The sequence below is a fragment of the Dromiciops gliroides genome, chromosome 4, assembly GCF_019393635.1.
Source record: "Dromiciops gliroides isolate mDroGli1 chromosome 4, mDroGli1.pri, whole genome shotgun sequence".
NCBI classification, from domain to species: domain Eukaryota; kingdom Metazoa; phylum Chordata; class Mammalia; order Microbiotheria; family Microbiotheriidae; genus Dromiciops; species Dromiciops gliroides.
The window spans coordinates 34,302,447-34,325,548 of record NC_057864.1 but is presented as its reverse complement, the minus strand read 5'-3'; the positions used below and the strand labels follow the sequence as shown (position 1 = coordinate 34,325,548).

Below are 23,102 nucleotides of genomic sequence, written 5' to 3'. Positions count from 1 at the left end.
AGAAGAGACCACCCAAGCCCCAACCCAAGCCATGCCAGGAAAGGATTCCCACCACAACAAAATCCAGACCAATGACCATAACAAAGGGGATCAGAGATGGACTCCTGGCCAGTCTTAGCAAAGCTGGAGACCAGCAAGGTCTTGGCAGGGATTTCACCTAAAGGGTGAAAGACTGAGTGAAGCACTGAGGACTTGAAGCCAAGAAGACCTGGATTCCAATCCTGCTTCTGATCCTTCCTAGCCATGTGATTCTACTTCAGTTTCCTCGTGTGTGACAATGAAAAGGTTGGATTGGACTTGACGGTCCCTTTCAGCTCTAAATCCATTGTGAAACTCATCATCCCAACGGATCCTAGGCTTCACTCTCTGGAGGCAGAAATCCCTCCCCATCCTTGTGCACGAGATGGAAGAATCTGGGCTGGTCCCAAAGAGCACTGAAGCTGAAGGTCCCCATTCTCTTTGTCTCTGAAGAAAAGTGTTACCCTTCTGGCCAGGGCTAGGACAGGGCGAGAGGATGATGGAAAGGGAGCTTGCAGAACTTCAGGGCGGCCCCCCACACTATTCATCATGCCCAGTGTCTGCCATATCTCCACACTCCTGCCTGTATTGTATTGTACTAGAGTCCCGGGTGTCCACCACGCTTCCCTCGTATACTCAGTGCCACCCCAGCCCCTCAACCACAGACAGAGCAGAGCTGTCTACACAGTCTTCAGGTCTGAATTTATTGGGCATCGATGAGGACAGTAAAGGGAGGGCAAGAAGTGGCAGCGAGAAAGGGGCTTGACTCAGAGGGAGAAGGGGGCCTCGCTGACTCCCAGCCGTGAGCCCTCAGCCTCTGGCTGGATGTAGTTGTCCTCAATGAAGCCATCATCATCCTTATCATCATCTTGTGGCAGCCCAAAAGGAACGATCTTGCCGGACCCAGACAGTGGGCGGTGCGAATAGCTGGCACGGTGCTGGCGGCAGACGTGGCACTTGGCAGCCAATGCGATGAGGAGAGAGAGCAGTACAGCCGCAAGAATCACACCTACCAGAGCGGGCCAGGACGCGCTCCCAGCCCCAGCCCCTGCCTCTGGCCCAGCCGAAGTCATTGAGGTCTCTGGGCTCGCTGCAGAGACAAAAAACACAGACTGAGGAGCATCCCCCAGAAGCACGGCCAGACCTGGGCCTTGCAGAATGGGGGGTACTGTGTGAGGAAAAGGTCACGAGAGCAGAGAAAAGAAAGGCATCAGAACAGGCATCAAGACTGGGGAGAAGGGACAAGACGAAGGCCCTGGAGAGGGGTCTGCTCGCTCCCCCGCCCCTCACACATCCCATGCCCACGGCAGGGCAGGGGCCCTGCCAGCCCCCATCACCGCACTCACTGGTGTTCACTTCTGTCATCGTCCCGAGGCCGGAACTGCCTCCTTCCTTCACTACCAACCCTCAGGAACCAGTCTTGGATTGTAGGAAGCCACAGAGCTCAGGCAGCCTTTGGTCCACAGCTATGAAGGTACCCCAAGAATCGGGGAGGAAACTGAATCTCCAGGCCTGAAGAATCTAGGAAGGCAGAGAAGGCAGGGGTCTGGATCGGGCCCTGTCTGGAGACAACAGGAGCCGCCCCCCAAACTCTCTCTGTCCTCATCCCCCAGGGTTCCTGCCTCATCTTCAGCTGCTCACTTTCCCTGGGCAGCTCACGGGCATACACACACACACACACACACACACACACACACACTCTCATACCACACACATACACTCACATACATACCACACTCACGTGCACACAAACCACATACTGCACACATCATATACACCACATGCCACACACACATCACACACATACTACATACCACATACCACACATACACCACACACACCACACAAATTCACACCATACACACTCACAACACATACCCCATATGCTTACATATCACACACTCACACCATACACTCATATACATACCACACTCACATGCACACACCATATACCACACACGTCACATTCACATGCACACACACACACACACACACACATCTAAGCAGGAAAGCAATCTAGCTGCTTGCACCTCCATGGCTTCTCTCTGGTCTGTCCTCTCCTCTGCACTCATATGACCACCCCACTCTTGCCATGCCCTCCCCATCCCAGTGATTCCAAACCCCCAGTTGTCATCATTCAAACCCATTCTCTGTCTTCCTCTGCCTAACTCCTTATTCCCATCCCACTCCAGCCACCAAGACAGTTCAAGCTCTGACAACTCCACCCGTTCCCTGTGCCTTCTAGAATTCCTGCTCCCTAAGGAACAAACTTGCTTTCATCTTAACCCTTTTCCTCTCCTGTTCCTCAATGAAACCCATTTCCCTCTGATAACAGGGCCTCTCTGGATTCCCTTTCCAGCACTGGTTGTACTTTTATTCGCTCCCACAGTTTACAGATGAGCTGGAGAAGTCAGAACACTCCTCTTCCTCCTCCTCCTCCTCATTTCCACTTACAGGTTCTCCCTCTCTCACCGTCACTCGGTACCCTTGTTTGAGGTTGACTCAATTTGTATCCATCTATCACCCAATCAAAACCCTGCTGGCTGCTGCCTGCCAAGCTCCAGGACACACCCCTTCCTTCCTCAAAGAGTTTGGTCCCATGTTCCCAATCTTTCTTTCCTCCCTAACTCCTGCCTTCTCACACACATATTGATAGTCCCTCAAATCCCCTATGTCCCAGTTCCTCAGCTTCCTGATTTCACAGACCAGTTCTTCCAGCCTGCCTCAGTCACACACAAAGATGGTCATAGCCTTGATCTTGCCATCACCTGGAAATGTGCTACTTCCATGTTTGTTAGCTCTAAAATTCCTTTATCTGATCCTAATCTGTTACCATCCCACCTCTCCTTCCACCTGCAACCCCAAACCTTGTTCTTGTTGGCTGTCTCCTCCAATCCAATATTTTCCCAGACCATCACCCCCCCCACACACACACACACACACTAGTACACTCTCCACTTTTCCTGTCTTGACCCCATGGTTAGCCAGGTCAACCCTACATTTTCCTGCTATTGAGAGTTTCTTGCCCTTTTATCCTATCACTGATCTTGCCCTACCAGGCCCCTGTCTTTAATTACTCCTACCATCTACGGCTAACCACCTTACTCACATTCTGCTGAGGGGCAGCTAGGTGGTGCAATGGATAAAGCACTGGCCCCAGAGTCAGAAGGACCTGAGTTCAATCTCACCTCAGACACATACTAGATGTGTGATCCTGGGCAAGTCACTTAACTCCAATTGCCTTAAAACATCCGGGGCTATCTCTAGTTGTCCTGGTGTATATCTTGCCACTGGACCCAAATGGCTCTGTAGGAGAGTCATGGTTGGTGACCTTGCACAACCTCCCTCACTTAAATCGAATTCATTACAAGTCATGACATCTGTCCCGGTTCTCTTGGAGAATGAAAGATAAACAACAACAACAACATTCTGCTGAAGCAAGCTGAAGAAAATCACAACACCATACTGACTGGGTCCACTATAAATTTATGTCACATAATCTCAACTGGATCCTCACTGTGGCAAGAAAAACCTTGTACACCTCCCAAATCAACTCTCTCTCCTGCTCTTCCAAACCTTTTCATCCCTCTTTAAACCTGCCATGACTCCTCCTAACTCAGAACCTGGTCTTATATTTCATTGAAAAAGCTGAGACCATTGGATAAGAGCTTCCTCTTCTCCCTTCCTCCTCATCTCACATCACCACTGAGCCAGGCAAGTGGCTCAGTGGCTAAAGCCCTTGACAAATCCAACCTCAGATACTGACTAGCTGTGTATCCCTGGCCACATAAGTAGTTACATAATAAATACTTGTTTCCTCCTTCATCCATCTCACACAAAGATGTAGCCCTTTTCCTTGCCACAGCAAAATCAACATGCACGAGCGATCACATTCCAATCTGTCCTCTCCAACGGACTGCCTCTCTTTCATCCTTACTCTCTCACTTATCTTCGATCTCTCCCTGTCTACTGGTTGTTTCCATACTCAGGCAAAAATGCCCCTGATTCCCCCATCCTCAAAAACCCCTCATTTGATCCATCCCTGCTGGCTATCATCCTATATCTCGTCTCCTTTTTGTGGCTAAATGACTAGAGAAAGATGTCTACAATCAATGCTTCCATTTTCTTTCCTCTCATTCTCTTCTTAACTCTACAATTTGGTTTTGGTAACCATTCAACTGTAAATGCTCCCTCCAGAGTTGCCAATGATCTCTTTTCTGTTTGTTTGTTTGTTTGTTTTTGTTTTTTGTTTTGTTTTTGTTTTTTGGTGAGGCAATTGGGGTTAAGTGACTTGCCTAGGGTCACACAGCTAGCAATTGTTAAGTGTCTCCAATGGTCTCTTGATTGATTTTTTTTTTTTTTTAGTGAGGCAATTGGGGTTAAGTGACTTGCCCAGGGTCACACAGCTAGTAAGTGTTAAGTGTCTGAGGTCGGATTTGAACTCAGGTCCTCCTGACTCCAGGGCCAGTGCTCTATCCTCTGCGCCACCTAGCTGCCCCTCCAATGGTCTCTTAATAACCAAATTTCATGGCCCTTTCTTTTTTTTTTTTTTTGGTGAGGCAATTGGGGTTAAGTGACTTGCCCAGGGTCACACAGCTAGTAAGTGTTAAGTGTCTGAAGTCAGATTTGAACTCAGGTCCTCCTGAATCCAGGGCTGGTGCTCTATCCACTTCACCACCTAGCTGCCCCCATGGCCCTTTCTTAATCCTCATCCTTCTGGACCTTGCCTTTGGTACCAATGGTTGCCTTCTTCTCCTTGATACCTCTCCTCTCTTTTATGCACTGTTCTCTCCTGGCTATACCTGGCTGACTCTTCCTTCTCTGTCCCTTTTGTTGGATTTTCATCCAGGTCAAGCCCATTTACTGTTTGTGTCCCTGGAACAGAGTCTGTCTCCTCCCAATAAACCATTTCATCTGGTGATCTCCCATCATTTCACCCATCATTTCTATGTAGATGATTCTTAGATTTATTTGTCTATTAACTAACCAACCTCCATTCTTACACCTCCAACCACCTATTGGACATTTCAGAGTCATTATCTCATAGACATCTTAAACTAAACAAATTTAAAAGTGAACTCATTATCTTCCCTTAGCCAAACCCTCCCCTTCCTAACTTCCCTATTACTGCCAAGGGCATCGCCATCTTCCCAGTCACCCAGGATTAAAACCCAGGTGTCATCCCTTCCCTCTTTTCTCACCCCCTATATCTAATCAGTTGGAGAGGCCCGTCAATTTTACCTTTAGAACATCTTTCCTTCTCTCCTCTGACACTGTCCTCACTCTGGCACAGTCCCTCATCACCTCCCACCTAGACTACTGGAATAGCCTCCTGGTGGGTCTCCCTGCCTCAAGTCTCTCTCTGCTCCACTGCATCTTCCACTCTGCTGTCAAACTGATCTCCTAAAAGTGAAAGTCTGGCCATCTCATACACCCCCACATTCCATTCAATCAGTTCCAGTGGCTTCCTATTGCCTCCAGGTAGCTTTTAGAGCCCTCTGTAACCCAATTCCTTCTTACCTTCTCATTCCTTACATCTACCCCCTCCTCATCATGTTCTCTTTGATTCTATGACACTGCCTTTCTTGCTGTTGTTTCTCCCCATTCCAGGCATTTTCACTGTCCCCCATACCTGAAAATCTCTCCTTCCTTATTTGTGCCTCCTGGCTTCCCTGGCTTTCTACAAGTCTCAGCTAGAACCCCACCCTCTACAAGAGCTTCTTTCTTCCCCCTTAATGCTGGTGGCTTTCCCTATCCTGATTATCCCCAATTTATCCTGCATATAGCTTGTTTCTACATAATCATTTGCATATTTTCTTCTTCAATAGACTGAGTTTCTTAAGAGCAGAGGCTGTGTTTAACCTTCCTTTGCATCTCGATTAGCACAGTGCCCGGTACATAGTAAGTACTTAATAAATGCTTGTTGACTATTACAATAACCCCACAGGATTGTCATGAGGATCAAATGAGTACTAATCAAATTAAATGAGGATCAAATTAAATGCTAATTATTATTATAACTCTAATCACTCTCCTTGCTTCCACAACTCTCCCTCCCCAATTCATCCTCCACACAGCTGACAAAATCATCTTCCTAAGGCACAGATAGAACTCTGCCACTCAAGAAACTTCAATGGCTCCCTACTGCCTCTAAGGAAAAAATGGCACTGAAAAGCCCTTTCCATTCTGGTGGTAGCCTGCTTTTCCATGGTTCTCACATATCATTTTACCGTACAACCATACCAGCCTACTTGTTGTTTTCCCGGACTCAGTTTTCCACTTCCCACCTCTGTATCTTTATACCAACGGTCCCTCCTGCCTGGTATGCCCTCCCTTCTCACCTCTGCCTCTTAGGAACCCTTCCTTCGGTGCTTATCTCAGGTGCCACCTTCTACAGGAAGTCCTTCTTGATCCTCACCCCGCTGTTAGCACTCCCTCCCTCTTCCCAGCATCTGCTGTTTCCCTATTTGTAACCCAAGTGAAATACAAGCTCCTCAGGGCGGGGAATGATTGTTCTTGTCATTGTAATCCCTACTCCTAGTCCCTAGAAGAAGCCTAAGAAAGGATTTTTTAGTGTCAGAGCAGGGGTGCTGGGGGAAGGACAATTGGGGAGTAGATGGAGGGAGGGATGGCAGTCCCAGGCACAGAATCAAGAGCACAGCCATCCTCCCACCCCCCCAAGTTCTGAGTCTGAGAACCTTTGGTGGGAGCTGAGCACACACACACACATACGTATAAACATACTCACACTTACTCATACATATGCACACACACACACACACACACACACACACACACACACACACACACACACAGAATCCCCAAGCACTCTCTGAGGAACTTCCAAGACAATCCCTGGGCCTCCCTGTCCCACAACATACTCTGCACACACATAACCCAAAGAACAGAAAACATAGACACGGAAGAAACAGACACAAAGGTGTCGGGCTGGAGGATGAAGGGAAAGACCCAGAAATCAGCAGGTGCCTGGGAAAGAACTCACGAGGAGGAAGTCTAAGAAGCTTCTTGCCTCTAACTATAGGAGGCTAAAAAGTGTCAATGCTGAGGAAGCTACAGACACTGGACACAGTGCGCCCCCACCCCTGTAACCCTCCCCACGCCCTCGCCGCCCATGCAGCCACCCCCACACACGTGCAGTGACCGACCACACCCCGATGCCCCCCAAATCTCCTCCGGGGTCATATACCCACAGATACACACCCTAACTCAGTGATCCACTCGCCAGGCAACAAGCGCGCGTGCACACAAACACACTCACAAAACACATCCCCCCAGCACCAAAGTACCCCTCCCTCCCAGGTACACACTCAGGCTCTTCACGCTACCAAGAGCCAAAAAGGGCCCAGCTCTCCTTTCCCCGCAGCGGGACTGTCTTACCTGCAGCTCCTGAACTAGGCTTCCGGGCAAACGGGCAGGGGCGTACCTGGCCTGGAGAGGCGTGGCAGTACCTGACCTGGAGGGGCGGAGCAGTACCTGGTCCGGGGGGCGGGGTGCAAGGCGATGGGCGGAGACACGAGTGGGCGGGGCAAAGAGTCTGTCCATCCTCCAAAGCCTCAACTGGCCAGATGGGAGGAGCACAAGTGGGTGGGCCCTGAGGCCGTGGGCGGGGCCGTATTCGTTGGCCTTGCCAGCATGACCCTGATAGAAGGAGGGAAAGGATTTCTATTTATTGAACCAATGTTTAGTGAGCACCTCCTGTGCGCACACGCGGGAGGGACCCCTGAGCTGGACTGGTGGAGGGGGCTCGTGTAGGGGATGCCCTGAGGGCATGTTCCTTAGGCGAAGGCGGAGAGGAGACGGCTCTCTCACGTCTGCCTCCCCCCACCCCCCCTTCGCCTGTCCCGGTCCAGAACAATTGCCCTCCTCCTCCCCCTCTCCCTGCCCTAGCCCCTGCCCCTTTCCCTCCCCCTGAATGGTCGGAAGCCCCGCCTGTTTCCTCCTTTTCCTGCCTAGGGGCTGGGAGGGGGCAGGGTGACCAGCCCAGGGAGGAGAGGGAGGGGGCACTGCCTTGGCGGGGGGGGGGGGGGGTGTCCCCCCTAATTGTCCTGACCAGCCTGGGAAATGAGCCCCTTCCCTCATGCCATGGGGGACACTGAGGAACCCTGAGAAAGGAAGGGAACCCCAGGTCCTGAGCTTCCTGACCCTCCCTCCACAGCTTCCCCTCCTCCCTCCCCTTCATACTCGGCTCCCCACCCCCCCCAGCTGCCTCATTTCCTCCTGGGGCCCCGTTAGGAGAACCGACACACCAATCCAGACACCAGCATCAGTACACATACACACTAACCTACCAACACTGATGGAGACACACACATTGCTGGGTGGAGACACCCGCTAACACAGATACACACCACTTTATGCTCACACATACACTCTAACCAGTCCACACTGATGGGTAGAAACCTAGACCCTCACAGAAAGCCCCTCTGACTACAAGGGGACCAGACAGAGGCCCAGACGCTAACCCAGAAACAAATTGTGGGGCCACAGCGGCGCAGCACGCAGGGAGGACCTGGCCTGCCTGACTTCAGCCTTGGGCCATGGGCCAAGCCGGCCCCCTTCTCCTCCTCTTCCTTCTTACCTCCCAAGTAGGTAAGTCTTGCCCCCAGAACCAAACTTCAAGGCCCCAGATAGGGGCCTTACCAGAAGCTGAAGATGACCATGGGGTCCTTGAGGATCGTGAGGTCCTAAATCCATTGGGGTCAACTCATGGCCAGCTGGATCCTAAGTCAAAGAGAGTCACTGGGCATTCAGGTTAGCTATGGCGACTGAAGGGTCTGGCAGAGTTAGATGTGGGTGGTGGGGCCAGAGATCTCCTACCTTGAACCCTAGGGGCAGCTATGGACCTCACGCTGCTGGCAGACCTGCGCCTCACAGACCCCCAACGCTTTTTTCTGACCTGTGTGTCCGGAGATCCTGGGGCAGGGCGGGGCCTAGATGTCTGGGACCCTCCACTGCTTCTGGAAAAGGACGACCGCATCGTTCGGGCTTTCCCACCTCGCCAACCCTTTCATTCTACAAGAAATGGATCTCGTCACATCACCCTTCGGGGCTTCTCCCAGCCCTCCGACCTTGTTGGCGTGTTTTCCTGCATCGGTGGAACTGGCGCCCGGCATACACGTGTGATCTACGTACACAATAGTCCTGGGGGTAAGCTGGGATGGGGCATGTGGGGAGGGGCAAAATGGGGGCTTGGGGCTGGCCCTACCTGCCCCCTGACCTCACCCTGGGCTCCCAGCCCACCTGCTCCCTGACAAGGTGACTCACACCGTGAACGTTGGTGACACAGCTCTGCTGTCTGCTCGAATCCTCACAGAAAAGCAAGAAGATGTGATCTGGAAAAGTAACGGTGAGTGGGAGCCTTCCCCTTCCCCAGACACATGCACATGTACACACAAACATGCATGGCCACACACCGAATGCTCTGTGTTGCCTTGAACATTCCCTCCCCCTCCCCAACCTCCATTTCCCACTCTGTAAAAGGAGAAGACCAGCAATGTCTAAGGCCCTTCCATATCCTAGGAGCCTACAAGAGGGGTCCTTGAGCCAGGGCAAAGCTGCTCCATCACCAGCACTAACGGTTCCCTGTGTCTGTCATTCCCCCTCTGTGCCAGCCTATCTGACCTCCCTCCAAGAGGGAGCTGGTCAGACACTCCAGTGTTCTAAATCTTTCCATAGCTCCCTATTACCTAGAGGGATTTTGGATTCCTTAGCCTGGCTTTCAAGGCCTTCTGCAATCTGGTACCACTTGCCCGGTCTAGCTGGGTTCCCTTCTGCGGTTTAAGCTCCAGTCATGCCAGAGAGAAGGCTCCATGAGGGCAGGGTTCCCTATGTCTAGGTACTTGCTCAGATGGCCATCCGAGAGAGAGGGGTGTGATGGAACCTATGAGAGCTGCAGGCACTGCAGAGCCAGGCAAAGAGGAGAGAGGGAGGACTCCCAGCTGGGGGAATCTGGCTTCACAGAAGAGGTGGCATAGGAGATGGCCCTTGCAAGGTTCAGGGGATGCCAGACAGAAAGTATTCCAAGTAGGTGCTGAGGTGGAGAGCTACAGGGTTTGTCAGGGCTGGCAGGCAAGGTGTTTTAGGAGTACTGACCTGGCCTCTGTGGGGCTGGGGAAGGCCCCACTGCTCTGGCATTTCCCCTGCCAAAGCTTTCCTCTTCTCCTTCACCTACCATACTGCCTGCCTCTGTCTCCACCTGCCTCACTTCAGTCTTGGGGGCCTTGTTCTCTTGGGGGTCACCACACTACCAACCTCGCCTTCCACCCCTCCAGGTATCTCGTCTCAGCTGTAGCTGTTCTTGGTTTTTTTCTCCTGATGGATTCTCTGTGCGCGCGCGCACACAAACACACACACACACACATACACACACAGAGTGGAGGCCCAGAAGAAGGGCAGGAAGCCTTCTTGCCCCTATCCCCACTGTTAGACCCTCGCTCTGCCGCCATCTCTCAGAAATCTGCCTTTCTGTCCAATCCATCCTCATCTGAGCCTCATCCTTGCCTCCAGTCGACTGCCCAGGCTGCCCCTTTTTCCTCTGAAGGGGCACCAGGCTCAGGCCATTAACACACCGTCCCAATCAACATCCTCCTCATGGCCTCAGGCTACATGGCAGTGACTCGGCCCACCCATCTCCTGCCCTGGTTTCCCATGCCCTTCACCCTCGTGTTGCCCACATGCTGAGGTGCCTTGCCTTCAAAACCCCCCCTCCCCCATCACTCAGCACCATCACGTCAGTTCTCTTCCTCCAACACCTCTGCTTCTCTTCTTCATCTGAACCAGTTGTATGCCTTTGGCCCTGAGCCAGGATAATGAGAGTACAGCTGTCTGCCTCACAGAGATGGCCTGAGGATTATGTGGGACAACAGGTGTGACACAAACATCTGAGAGTATTGCTGAGGCAGCAGAGTGCAGTGGTTAGAGAGCCAGCTAGCCCTGGGTTCAAGCCCTGCCTCTGACACTTACTGGCAATTCCCCTTCCCTCTCAGTGCCCCAGGCAACCAACTCTGAGGTGCAGAAGGGGTGCTACTCTGCACTAGTGAAGAGACTTTTTCCTTGGTAATTCCCTCTACCAGTGACATCTCAGGGCTGGTATCAGATAAAATCACGATCATCCCCATCCTCATTCTCAGGGCTCCCTTCTTTGGTTTCCCAACACGACTCTCTCCTGAGGTCTATCCACACATGCATATATACACCGCGCGCGTGCACACACACACACCATAAGCATGCATACCACACATCACATGTGTGCACAGACCACACATGCATACTCACACACACCAAATATACACATACATGCATGATGCACATATCATGTATATGCATACCTTGTGTGTATATATACATTATACATATCACACACGCATGTGCCGTGAGTGGGCATGCATACCACATGTGTACACTGCCATACATGCATGATATACACACCCCTATATGTGCACACAACATACACATATATATAACCTATACATATACAGTGTAAACATATACCCTATACATACTCAGCCATATACATACATGCACATATGTACACCTACACACACCCTTAGGGAAGCTAGGTGATGCAGTGGATAGAGTGCTGAGCTTGGAGTCAGGAATACTCCTCTTCCTGAGTTCACATTTGGCCTCAGACTCTTACTAGCTGTGTGACCCTGGGCAAGTCACTTCACCCTGTTTGCCTCAGTTTCCAAAGCTGTAAAAAGAACTGAAGAAAGAAATGTCAAACCACTGCAGTATCTTTGCCATTCTCTCCTATATCTTTAACCTTTCCCTCCTCTCTGCTAATAATAAATCATCATCATCAACATTTATGTAAAACTTTACATATATTATTTTATCTTTATCCTTGGAAGGTAGATTTTATTATCCCTATTTCATAGATGAGGAAACTGAGGTAGACAGAGGTGAAGTGACTTGCCTAAGATCATATACCTAGTAGGTATCAGGGTGAAATTTGACCTCAGGTCTTCCTCACTTGAGGTCCAATGCTCTATCCACTGCAGGCCTAGCTTCCCTAGAAGCATTTGCCCTTTGCCAGTCCCCTCAGTGTACATGACCCCCAAGTCTCTGGCCTCGTCCTGCAGTCGTCTTCTCCAGCCCCACTTGTTTTGTTGTTCGGTCATTTTTCAGTCATGTCCAGATCACCATGACCCCATTTGGGGTTTTCTTAGTATCTATGATACTGGAGAGGTTTGCTATTTCCTTCTCCAGCTTATTTTACAGGTGAGGAAACTGAGGCAAACAGGATGAAATGACTAGCCCAGGGTCATACAACTAGTCAATGTCTGAGGCTGGATTTAAACACAGGAAAATAAGTCCTCCTGACTCCAGGCCCGGCACTCTGGGCATTATGGCGCCACCTAGCTGCCCCACTTGTTAGCCCGGAGCACCACAGACACAATCAATCAATCTCTGTCTGTCTGTCTCCCTGTCTCTCTCTGTCTCCCTGTCTCTCTCTGTCTCTGTCTCTCCCTCCTTCCCTCCCTCCCAACCTGCTTCCCCTCCCAGCTCCTCCTCCCTTGTCCTGGAGTTAAGTGGGTCCAGGCAGGCTTCATAAAACACTTTCCTTGTGACAACCCTCTGTAGTTGGCAGTACCAGGGGCCCTCGCTGGCCCTCGATGGAGGATTAGATGGAGGAGGGTCAGGAAAGCAGAGGAGAGAACCTAGCATGGTACTAAAAAAAAAGTGTCAGAGCAGGCGACAGGAACCACGCAGGGTCGGGGGATGGAAAAGGAAATGGGTAAGCTGGGCCAAAGGCAGGCTTCCTTTTTCCGGGAGCAGAGGCCATCTGGGAGAGGGCCCTGTCTTCCCAGTGACCCAACATAGTCAGGCCCTAAAGAGGCCAAACCAAACTCACTGAAGAGCTGAGCAAAGTGCCCCAGACAGCTGGAGATGGGTCAGAGCGGGGGAAGGGGCAGTGGGCTGCTCCCTGGGTGGCCTGTCAGGATCTGCTGGGGAGGGCTCTGCCAGGACAGAGGGAAGTACCACTGGGGGAAAGTAGGGCTGGCTACAACGTATCCATCCTCCTTGTATATAGCCATGCAGGGACACATGGTTACTGTGTAGCCTGGGAAGAATCTCCCAGCATCCATCTGCCACCTTGTCCTCGAGAATCCCCTGCCCTGGCTGTAGGGCGTCTGGGACGCGGAGAGTAGGGAAGCCCCAGGTCCGTTCATTTGGCTGAGCTTTGGCCAGGTGTTTCCGACGTGCTGATGCACATAGCCTGAACAGGCTATGCGACAGTGTAGACAGACTATAGTCACGGCCCTCACGGCAGCAGGCAGGGCAGGCTCTGCTCAGAACAGGCCTCAAGCTGTCTCTGAGACCATCTAGGAGCTGAAAGTCTTGGGGATCCCAGTGAGAGAAACTAGGAGCTGGCCGGGAGTACAGCAAAGTCAGCGAGTCTGTCCCATCTACCTCCAGGGTGCCCATTCCTAGCTCAGGTTTGTCTATATAGGGTATAACTCTGCCCTAGGGCTCCCTCCCACTCTGTCCCTGTGCCCACCATCTTTCCTCACCTAAGGGGCCCAACCCAGTCGCCACCCACCAGTCCCCCTGTTCCATAAGTCTGGGTTCTGCCACATGATCCTGGGGCCTCCAATTTAGATTGTCCCTTGATGCTTGTCTCTGTGCTCTGGTATGCTGGGACCAGTTCACAGCCACCTACCCATCTACCACCTCCCACTGCATCTGATTCTTTCTCCAGATGGACAGCTGACCTCAGAGATCCCCAAGCCTGTAGCTCCCACTAACCCTTCTTTGTTCAGGCAGGGGCTCTGCCTCAGTCTTCCTCCCATTCTCTGCTCTGCTCCAGTCCGAGCTGCCCCACCACACACACACACACACACACACACACACACACACACACACACACACACATACTCCCTGAATATTCCTTGACAGAACAGTGTTTCTTTCCTCTTCCTCAACATACCTAACAAACCATGACATCCAGTCTTCATGGATCTCCAAGGAGAGAAGTCGCTCACTCTCCAAGCAGCCAAGCCTCAGTGTACCTTCCCTTAGCTTCCCCCCATTTCTCCTTGGCTCTGCCCTCTGAAAAGACCAAGCACTAGGAGGCTAATCCCTCCCCCCAGAAGCCTACCCTTCACACACTTGGCCCCTTTGACTTCAGAATAAACACAGCCATTTTCTTCCACCCCTCCTGACATGACAAGAACATGATACAAATAGTTTAGAGCCCCTGGGATACACATGGGAGCTGCCCCTTCCCCCGCCCCACCCCCATTCCCAGGCCATGTCAGCTCCTAACATGGGCAGGGGCTACAATGTGTCAATTGGCAGCCCAAGTAGGCTCCCTCCAGTGACTTCCTCCTTTGTGGCCAATAGGGACCCTCCCGAAGATAGGCCAGGGTCTCGGGCAGAGACGGACCTTCCCTCAAAGCTGGGTGTGGTCTGGCCACAGCAGAGAGCAGGGATGTGGATGCTGACCGCACACCCATCACCCCCTTCCTCCTCTTTCTCCCCCTGCCCAGGCTCCTACTTCTCTATCCTAGATTGGCATGAGGCCAAGGATGGGCGCTTCACGATGGAGCTAACAAACCTGAGGGCCTCTGACGGGGGCATCTACAGTGCCACCTACCTGCAGGGCAACCCCCTGGCCAGTGCCTTCTTCAGGGTCATCGTCCGAGGTTAGAGCCAGCATAAATGGGGCATCTAGAAGGAGGGACATGGGTGGCGGGGGTGAGAAACATGGGCTGGGCTATCCATGAAGTTAATGGGTACAGGCACTGGCTCAAGGAGGCAGGTCAGGCTGGTGACTTCTCTCCCTCAGGTTGCAGTGCAGGGCGATGGGGGCCAGATTGTGCCAAGGACTGTCCCGGCTGCCTGCATGGTGGCATTTGCCATGACCAGAATGGCGAGTGTGTGTGCCCCCCTGGATTCACGGGCACCCGCTGCGAGCAGGGTAAGGGCTCTGGTGGAGTAGGGTGATGGGATCTTGGAGGGCTGGTAGTAGTGTGTTCAGGGAGGGGGCTGGAATGGGGCCAGGACTCAGGGCTACCAGGGGCCTAGGGGAAAGGGGGGAGGAAGGGGGAGCCCAGGGCCTCAGGGAAAGGAGGAGACTGGAGAGACTGGGGAGGCCCCAGGACTCCTGAGAGGGAGATCTGAGGGGTATGGGGATGGGCAGGCCCTGGGCACCCACACGTTCGCCTGTCCCAGCCTGCAGAGAGGGCCGATTTGGGCAAGGCTGCCAGCAGCAGTGTCCAGGTGCATCCGGCTGCCGGGGCCTCACCTTCTGCCTCCCAGACCCCTACGGCTGTTCCTGCGGGGCCGGCTGGGGTGGCAGCCAGTGTGAAGAAGGTAGGTGCATCCGGATTACACTGATGTTGCCAGACACTGGCCTTTCAGTCCGACCTCCACAACTGCCCCAGGTCACCCCTCCTCCACACTAGGGCAAGGGGCAAGGCCTTTTTCCCCTCCCCCGTGCCCACTCCCATCCTCCCAGGCTACTGTGGACCAGACACTGTGAAGGGCAAAAATAGAAAAACCACCTGTCCTCAAGGTGCTTACATTCAAATGGAGGCAGGCAGTATGTAAACAAAAAGGCAGATATGGTATCCTGCAGAGAAGAAAGGCTGCCCCCAGAGGGAAAAGCTCCTTGGCTGGAGGGAGTGCAAGAAGTCCTCCAGAAGAAGTTGGTTGTGTGCCCTCTGTCTGCCCCCTGCCTATGCCCTCTCTGTCTTCTGCCAGTCAGTACCCCCTCTGTCTACCCCCCAGCTGGTGCCCCCTCTATCTGCCCCCCAGCTGGTGCCTCCTCTGTCTGCCCCCCAGCCTGTGCCCCCTCTGTCTTCTGCCAGCTGGTGCCCCCTCTGTCTGCCCCCCAGCTGGTGCCCCCCATCTGCCCTCCAGCTGGTGCCTCCTCTGTCTACCCCCTAGCCGGTGCCCCTTTTGTCTGCCCCCCTAGCTGGCTCCCCTTCTTTCTCCTTAACCAGTATCCCTTCTGTCTCCTTAGCTAATGGCCCTCTGTTCACCAACCTGTGCCCTCTCTGTTCCCTTAGCCTGTGCCCCTGGCTGGTTTGGGGCCTCCTGTTACCTGCAGTGTCAATGCCAGAATGGAGGTACCTGTGACCGCTTCAGTGGCTGTGTCTGCCCCTCAGGGTGGCATGGGGAACACTGCGAGAAATCAGGTCTGGGGAGAGGGTTATACTACAGGGAGCAGGGAGGGCTTGGGAGAAGGAGGAATAAGGGACCAGGCCAGAGAGGGCAGCCCAGAGGAGGGTCCCTGGGGGTGGCACGTGGGCTGCACAGCTTGTTCCCAGGCATGACTAGAGGCTAAGGGCCTGGGCCAAAGGCTCAGGGCAGGCATCTGCTGGCTCCCAGCCCATTTGCCCATACACATGTCCTTGAGTGGCTATAGGCACCCACATGTATACACGTGCACACACACGAGTATCTCTACCACCCCCAGACCGAATCCCAGAGATCGTCAACATGGCTTCCGAGCTGGACTTCAATGTGGGAGCCATGCCCATGGTCAGCTGTGCAGCCACAGGGAACCCACCCCCGGTACGGGGCAGCATGGAGCTACGGAGACCCGATGGCACTGTCTTTATGGTCAGCACCCCTCTTGACCCCTTTAACCTTTAACCTCACACACTGTCTTCATGATTGATCCACCCTTACCCCATCCACTGATCTTCTGAATAACTGGTGACAGATAGCCCGGGCAGTGGAAAGAGCCCTGGCAGGGCTCTGGAGGCAGGGGACCTAGGTTCAAATCTTTCTCTACGGCTACTGCCCATGGGACCTTGGGCAATTCAACTCTTTTTCCTGGGTCTCAGCTTCTTCACCTGGAAAAGGGGAGGGTTGGAGCCAGTGCCTCCCAGCTCCAGATCGATGATGCTCTAATCCCGAGACCCACTGACCTCTGTATTATCCTTCTAGTCCTATCTACTAGCCTTGACTGGCTTCAGTGAGCACCCTGCCCTCAGCCCAAGCCTCCGTCCTAGCAGATGTCAGGAGCATAAAGTTCCTTCCCCCCACCTCTCCCTCTCTCTCTCTCTCTGTCTCCTCTTCTCTTTCTCCTCTCCCTCCCTCTCTCTCTTTCCCTCTATTTCTTTCTCTCTCCCTCTCCTCTCCTCTCCTCTCTCTCTTCTCTCTCTCCCTCTTTCTCTTTCTATCTCTCCTTCTCCTCTCTTCTCTCTCCTCTTTTCTTTCTCTCCCTCTATTTCTCTTTCTCTCTTGCTATCTCTCTTCTCTTTCTCTCCCTCTCTTCTCCTCTCTCTCTCTCTCTCTCTCTCTCTCTCTCTCTCTCTCTAACATACACACACACACACACACACACACACACACACACACACACACACACACACACACCCGTAGGGCTTCCTCCATTCTCTCCTTCATAAAACGAGAGTTAGCCTGGATCACCCACCATTCTGTGGTCTTACATAACCTCCCACATGAAAGTGTGTCTTTAAACACGTGCCCACATGTAACCTTCTATCCAGGGTTTCATGGGGGTCTCATCACCCCCTGGTGAGGGAGGTGCTGCAGGTATGCTGCATCCCCATTTTACAGATGAGAGGAAGCCTGAGTGACTTGCCAAGGTCACCCACACACTCAGGAAGCATCCGAGGTGGGATTGAAATCCAGTTCTCCCAACCCTCTTCTCCCCCTTGCTGCCTCTCCATGGACATGGGCTGATCCACGCCTGTGTCTATGTCGATCTCTGGACACGCACTAACCAAGCTCCCCATTAACCATCCACAGCCGTCAAAGGCCATCATGGAAATAGACAAGACCACTTCAGAGTTCCAGGTACCACCTGTGAGCATTACGGACAGTGGCCTCTGGGAGTGTCGAGTGTCCACATCTGGTGGCCAGGACAGCAGGCACTTCAGGGTTAACATCAAAGGTTAGGAGATCTGGGAATATCTGGGGGATGGGGAGAAAGAATGAGTTCAAGAGGCCTGAGGTGGAGGAGGGGGATCAGGAAGGTCCGATCAAGGGTTTCATCTTACCAAAGCTCTGTGATGCATTAACTTTATATCCTTCTCCTGTTTGGGGTTCTGGCCCCACTCTACTGAAAGTTCTGTTTCAGAGACCACTGTCGACCCAGATGGTCAGTGATGCAGTGGACAGAGTGCTCGGGAAGAGTCCTCTTTGAGTTCAAATCTGGCCTCAATTACTAGCTGTGTGACCCTGGGCAAGTCACTTAACCCTGTTTACCTCAGTTTCCTCACCTGTAAAATGAGCTGGAGAAGGAAACAGCAAATCACTCCAGTCTCTTTGCGAAGAAACCCCCAGAAGGGTCACAAAGAGTTGGACACAACTGAAAAACTACAAAACAACAAAGTGACCCAGATGGCCAGTAGTCTTTCATAAGCCTCATCCTTTGCAACCTCTGCCAGAATGCCTACTCCTTCTTCCTGGATACTCTCTCCTCCCTTGGTTCTTTGTCTCTCTCTATTTCTCTGTCTCTCACTGTCTCCCTGTCTCTGGTTTTCTATCTCTCAGTCAGTCTCTCTCTCTCTCTCTCTCTCTCTCTCTCTCTCTCTCTCTCTCTCTCTTATCTGCCTGACTTCTCTTTTTCCAGCTCCTCTTCTTCTACCTATCCTCCAACATACCACCACTCCCTTGCCCATCTTTTCCTTGGCTTTTGTCACTCACTTAGTAATTTTATCTGCCCTGGGGCTTCCATAACTATCTCTAGGAAGAGGATCCCCAGGTCTGGGTCTATTTCTGACCTCCTCTCTTTGAAGCCTCCCTCCCAAATCTCTCCTCTCTGAAAGAGGGAACAAGCATTTATTAAATGACTGTTATGTGCTTCCTAATTCTTAATTCCCTCCTTCTAACCTTGCTCATATCACTGTGCTAAGAACTTTACAAACATTATCTCATTTGATCTTCACAACAACTCTGAGAGGCAGGTACTATATTATTATAGTTACATTTTAGTTGAGAAAATTGAAACAGAAAAGAGGTTAAGTGACTTGCCCAGGGTCATATAGCTACTACACCACCTAGCTGCACTATCTGGTACCTCAGACTCATCCTTCCCCAAACGACTCACCATCTTGTCCCCAAAACGGCCTCTTTTCCCTAAGTTCCCGCTCTCTCTGTCCAGGGCACCCAGACTCAAAAGTCAGAGTCCTCCCTTTCCTTCACATCCTCCTGCCATCTCCTCTGTGACCAACTCCTGTTGGTTCTATGTCCACAGTATCTCTTGTAATCTACCATGTGCTCTTTAATTTTGTGTGTGTGTGTGTGTGTGTGTGTGTGTGTGTGTGTGTGTGTGTGTTCCCATCTGGTGGTAAGCCAGAAAAGCAAGGGGGTGGAGAAGAAATGGAGACACTGAGTGGGAATGCCCTGTTCTAAGAGTCTGTCTATGGAAGAAGGGTGGAGGGATAGAGGATGATAGCTTGAAGGAGTATCAGGGTCCTACAGGGTTCTGAAGAGTGATAGAGACCTCACCCAGGGTATGTGGGGCATAGTGGAGTGACTTGCCCAATGCCACACAAGAAGCAAGTGTCTGAGCTGTGAACCTAAGTCCTCTAGCTCTGGGCTGTGATCACAGCCTTTTCCCACATCCTGGGGGCCACTCCATGCTTTCAATGGGTACTGAAAGCAGGAAGGCACCTTTTCCAGCCCAGGGCTGGGTTCTCTCCTTTCCTCTTCCTCTGTAAGCCTGGGGTACACACTGAAGAGCCCTCTGAAGATCTTCACACAATGTCCTCCCCTCTCCCAGTTCCTCCAGTGCCCATGGCCCCACCCAAGCTCCTGGCTCGCCTCAGTCGCCAACTGGTGGTCTCCCCACTGGTGCCGTTCTCAGGGGATGGGCCCATCTCATCAGTGCGCCTACGCTACCGGCCTCAGGACAGCTCTGCGGCCTGGTCCACAATTGTGGGTGAGTGAGAAAAGGGAAAGGGGGAATCGAGGGAGAATAAGAAGGGTGAGGGAGAAGGTCAATGGAAGGTTCCCCCTGGTTCACACTACCCTCCTTGGGTGCCCTCCCTGTTCTCCCGGCATTTCCTTCTTGCCTTCCCTGTGGGCGCTTCCTGACCACTGTGACCTCCCTTCCTGGCAGTGGACCCCAGTGAGAACGTGACCCTGATGAACCTCCGGCCTCAGACGGGGTACAGTGTCCTGGCTCAGTTGAGCCGCCCAGGAGAGGGCGGTGAGGGAGCCTGGGGACCACCCTCCATCATGGCCACCGACTGCCTTGGTGAGAGTCCTTCCTGCCCCTGGGGGGAGGAGAGAGTCACTTGGGACTGGCATGTCCCTCCCAGGCCTACACCTGACTGATGAAGGCTGTGTCCAGGAACACTTTGTGGCCCTTTCTCCGTCCCTCAACCCTTGACTCCAATCTGCCTGACCCCTACCCTCTGGCCGCAGAGCCCACGCTGCGGCCCTGGCTGGAGGACTGGCATGTGGAGGCCCCAGACCGGCTTCAAGTGACCTGGTCCTTACCTGTTGTGCCTGGTCCCCTGGTGGGAGATGGATTCCTCTTACGCCTATGGGACCCAGCACTGGGTCAGGAGCTACGCAGGAATGTCACGTCCCCCCAGGCTCGCACCGCTAAGCTGAACGGCCTCGTGCCCGGCACCTTCTACCAGCTGGAAGTGCGGCTCTATCACTGCACACGCCTGGGCCCCGCCTCCCAACCAACACGCGTGCTCCTGCCCCCCACTGGTACTGGGAAATGGGAAGCAGGGGCAGGGAGGTCGCTGTGGGGAGGCCCCAAGGGACCTGGGAGGTGGTGGGAATAGGGCGTGGGGGATATGGGGGGGCCTGGAGGCATCCAGTCCTTTGCTGTCCTTTTCCTCCGACCCTCCAGGTCCCCCAGCTCCGAGGCTGCTCCGAGCCGAGACACTGTCAGACTCCGAAATTCGGCTGAGCTGGCAGCGCCCAGAGGCTCCGGCTGGAGCCATTGCCAAGTATATAGTGGAGCTGCAGGCTGTCGGGGGCTCCGGGGAGCCCCTGTGGGTAGACACGGAAGGAGCCGAGGAGAGCACCATCATCCAGAGCCTCAACGCCAGCACCTGCTACCATTTCCGGGTGCGAGCCAGCGCTCAGGGCCCTGGAGATTGGAGCGAAGTAGTAGAGGGGACAACAACGGGCAACGGTGAGCAGGGGGGCGGGGCTGTGGCTGGGGACAGAGGAGGGACACCTTTCCCGCAGCCCTCTGTGCCCCCTCCAGCTTCTGCTCATCCCTGTCCTGGCCTCCTTCCCAGGGTCAGACATTCGAGGCCCGGCTCAGCAGAGCCGAACGGCGAGCCCCGGCCTGGACCGGCAGCTCGTGCTGGCCGTTGTGGGCTCCGTGTCAGCCACATGTCTCACCATTCTGGCTGCCCTGCTGGCCCTCGTCTGTATCCGCAAGAGCTGCCTCCATCGAAGACGGACCTTCACCTACCAGTCAGGCTCGGTCAGTGGCCGGGGGCCCCCCATAGCAGCCCATGCGTGGGTGTGTGTATGTGTCTGCATACGTCTGAGTCCCTCCTTCCTGCCTGGCATGTTTCTGCCCCTTCTCACCTCTTTTTCTCCATCCCAGAGGGTCTGTCTATTCTTCTGTAAGTGGGCCATGGGGGTCTCTGTCTGTCCATGGGCGTCAGGAGGAGGGGAAGGCCAAGGATTCCCTGAGGTGGAGGTGCCAGGCTGGGCCTAGAGGTCCATCTCAAGGCTGGTGGGCCCCCCGCCTCAGGGTCTGAGGCTCCTTCCTCCTCACTCCAGCCTTCTGCCTAGTGCTATGGGAGGTGGGCTGTGGGCCTTCTACCAGGGCCGAGGCGGGGGTGGGGGGTGGGGGTTAGGCCAGACCAGCAAGGCCTGCAGGCACCTACCATATGCAAAGCCCTGGGCATAGAGTTAAAAACCAAAAGGAGTCCTCATCCCCAAGGAACTCCCCACCCCCCAGCCCCAGCTCCCTTTTGTGAAGCATCTTACCCCATTAGAATGTAAGCTTATGGAGGGCAGGCACTGTCTTCCTTCTTCATCTGTATTTGTATCCCCAGTGCTCAGCAGAGGGCCTGGCACAGGGAAGCCCCTTCATTAATACTTCATCTTCTACCTACCCTGGGGATGGGGGGGTGGGGGGAGAACAGCATGGAGACAGAGAGTTAGACTCAGTAATTTGGGGGAGATGGCATTTGCCCTAGGGGAGCAGCTGAGCCAGGCCTGGAAGGAAGTTCCAGATCCTGGGGGTAGAGAGGAGGAGGGCATGCACTCCCCCGTCCAGAGGAGAGGTAGTAAGTCGTGGGACAGGAGATGGATGGGATGGATGTCGAGGTGATTTAACAGCAGCTTGGGTACGAGTGGTGTCCAGGATGACCGTGGTGAGCCTGGGTCACTGAGAGCTGCAGGGCCAGCAGTCCTAGGGGAGGTCAGGAGGCGGATCTGGGACCTCTAGTTGGAGATGTTCAGGAAGCAGATGGTGATGTGGGGCTGGGGCTCATGGGAAACGCTGAGGCTGGAAATGGAGATGTAGGCCTCATCCACCCAGGGATGGTCATTACACCCATGGAAGTGGATGAGGTGACCCCGTGACAAAGTGGAGAGAGGAGAGAAGAGGGCCCAGGCTGCAACCTTGGAGGACTGCCATCATTAGGGATGCGGGTGAAGAGCTGGCAGGGCCCATTTCTGCCTCCAGCTCTGGGCTGGACACTAGCAAAGGGTCTCATCTAGCTATTTGGTAGCTAGATTACAGGGGCAGGGGCAGCTAGGGGACACTGGACATAGAGTCCTGCACTTGAAATCAGGAAGATTTGTGTTCAGACACCTTCCAGCTGTGTGACCCTAGGCAAGTCACTCTAATGCTCTCTGCCTCAGTTTCCTCAACTCAACTGTAAGTGGAGATGATAACATTAGGAGCCATCTCCCAAGTCTTTATGAGGATCAGATGAGATAATATTTGTAAAATGCTTTGCAAACTTTGGTGTTCTGTGTTGCTGTTGTTGTTAGACTGGATATAGTTCCTACCCTTGGGAAGGTTGCCATTATGGGGACAGGGATCCACCCTTAGGTATTACAGAAAATGATGCTGGCTCTGAAGTTGGCAGAAAGGCGTATCACCTGCTGGGGAAGCCTGAGTGGGAAGAAGCCACTGC

General features: G+C 53.3%; 2 protein-coding genes across 5 annotated transcripts in view; one reads left to right on the top strand and one right to left on the bottom strand.

Annotated features, from left to right (window-relative positions):
• Window positions 1–660: 660 nt before the first annotated feature.
• C4H1orf210 (chromosome 4 C1orf210 homolog) lies at window positions 661–9,348 on the bottom strand. 4 transcript variants are annotated; one of them, XM_043963588.1, is made up of 6 exons: window positions 9,304–9,348; window positions 8,857–9,051; window positions 8,618–8,760; window positions 7,417–7,677; window positions 1,365–1,539; window positions 661–1,108 (listed from the first exon to the last, which is right to left on the bottom strand). In XM_043963588.1, exons 5-6 carry the CDS (start codon window positions 1,381–1,383, stop codon window positions 786–788), a joined length of 342 nt encoding a protein of 113 aa, XP_043819523.1. In that variant the 5' UTR covers window positions 1,384–1,539; window positions 7,417–7,677; window positions 8,618–8,760; window positions 8,857–9,051; window positions 9,304–9,348; the 3' UTR covers window positions 661–785. The 4 variants fall into 4 exon arrangements, with proteins under 4 accessions (XP_043819523.1, XP_043819524.1, XP_043819521.1 ...); XM_043963589.1 differs by having other exon boundaries at window positions 7,513–7,677; XM_043963586.1 differs by lacking the exons at window positions 661–1,108; window positions 8,857–9,051; window positions 9,304–9,348 and having other exon boundaries at window positions 1,396–1,539; window positions 8,680–8,776.
• TIE1 (tyrosine kinase with immunoglobulin like and EGF like domains 1) overlaps window positions 8,150–23,102 on the top strand; it is a 29,404-nt gene continuing 14,451 nt past the window's right edge. The window contains exons 1-14 of the mRNA XM_043963585.1: window positions 8,150–8,628; window positions 8,869–9,186; window positions 9,275–9,385; window positions 14,535–14,690; window positions 14,834–14,965; window positions 15,220–15,360; window positions 16,059–16,187; window positions 16,469–16,614; window positions 17,773–17,917; window positions 19,751–19,909; window positions 20,090–20,227; window positions 20,398–20,694; window positions 20,840–21,127; window positions 21,237–21,427. Coding sequence (XP_043819520.1) covers window positions 8,577–8,628; window positions 8,869–9,186; window positions 9,275–9,385; window positions 14,535–14,690; window positions 14,834–14,965; window positions 15,220–15,360; window positions 16,059–16,187; window positions 16,469–16,614; window positions 17,773–17,917; window positions 19,751–19,909; window positions 20,090–20,227; window positions 20,398–20,694; window positions 20,840–21,127; window positions 21,237–21,427 — 2,403 coding nt within the window. The 5' untranslated portion in view covers window positions 8,150–8,576. The remainder of the gene's footprint in view (window positions 8,629–8,868; window positions 9,187–9,274; window positions 9,386–14,534; window positions 14,691–14,833; window positions 14,966–15,219; window positions 15,361–16,058; window positions 16,188–16,468; window positions 16,615–17,772; window positions 17,918–19,750; window positions 19,910–20,089; window positions 20,228–20,397; window positions 20,695–20,839; window positions 21,128–21,236; window positions 21,428–23,102) is intronic.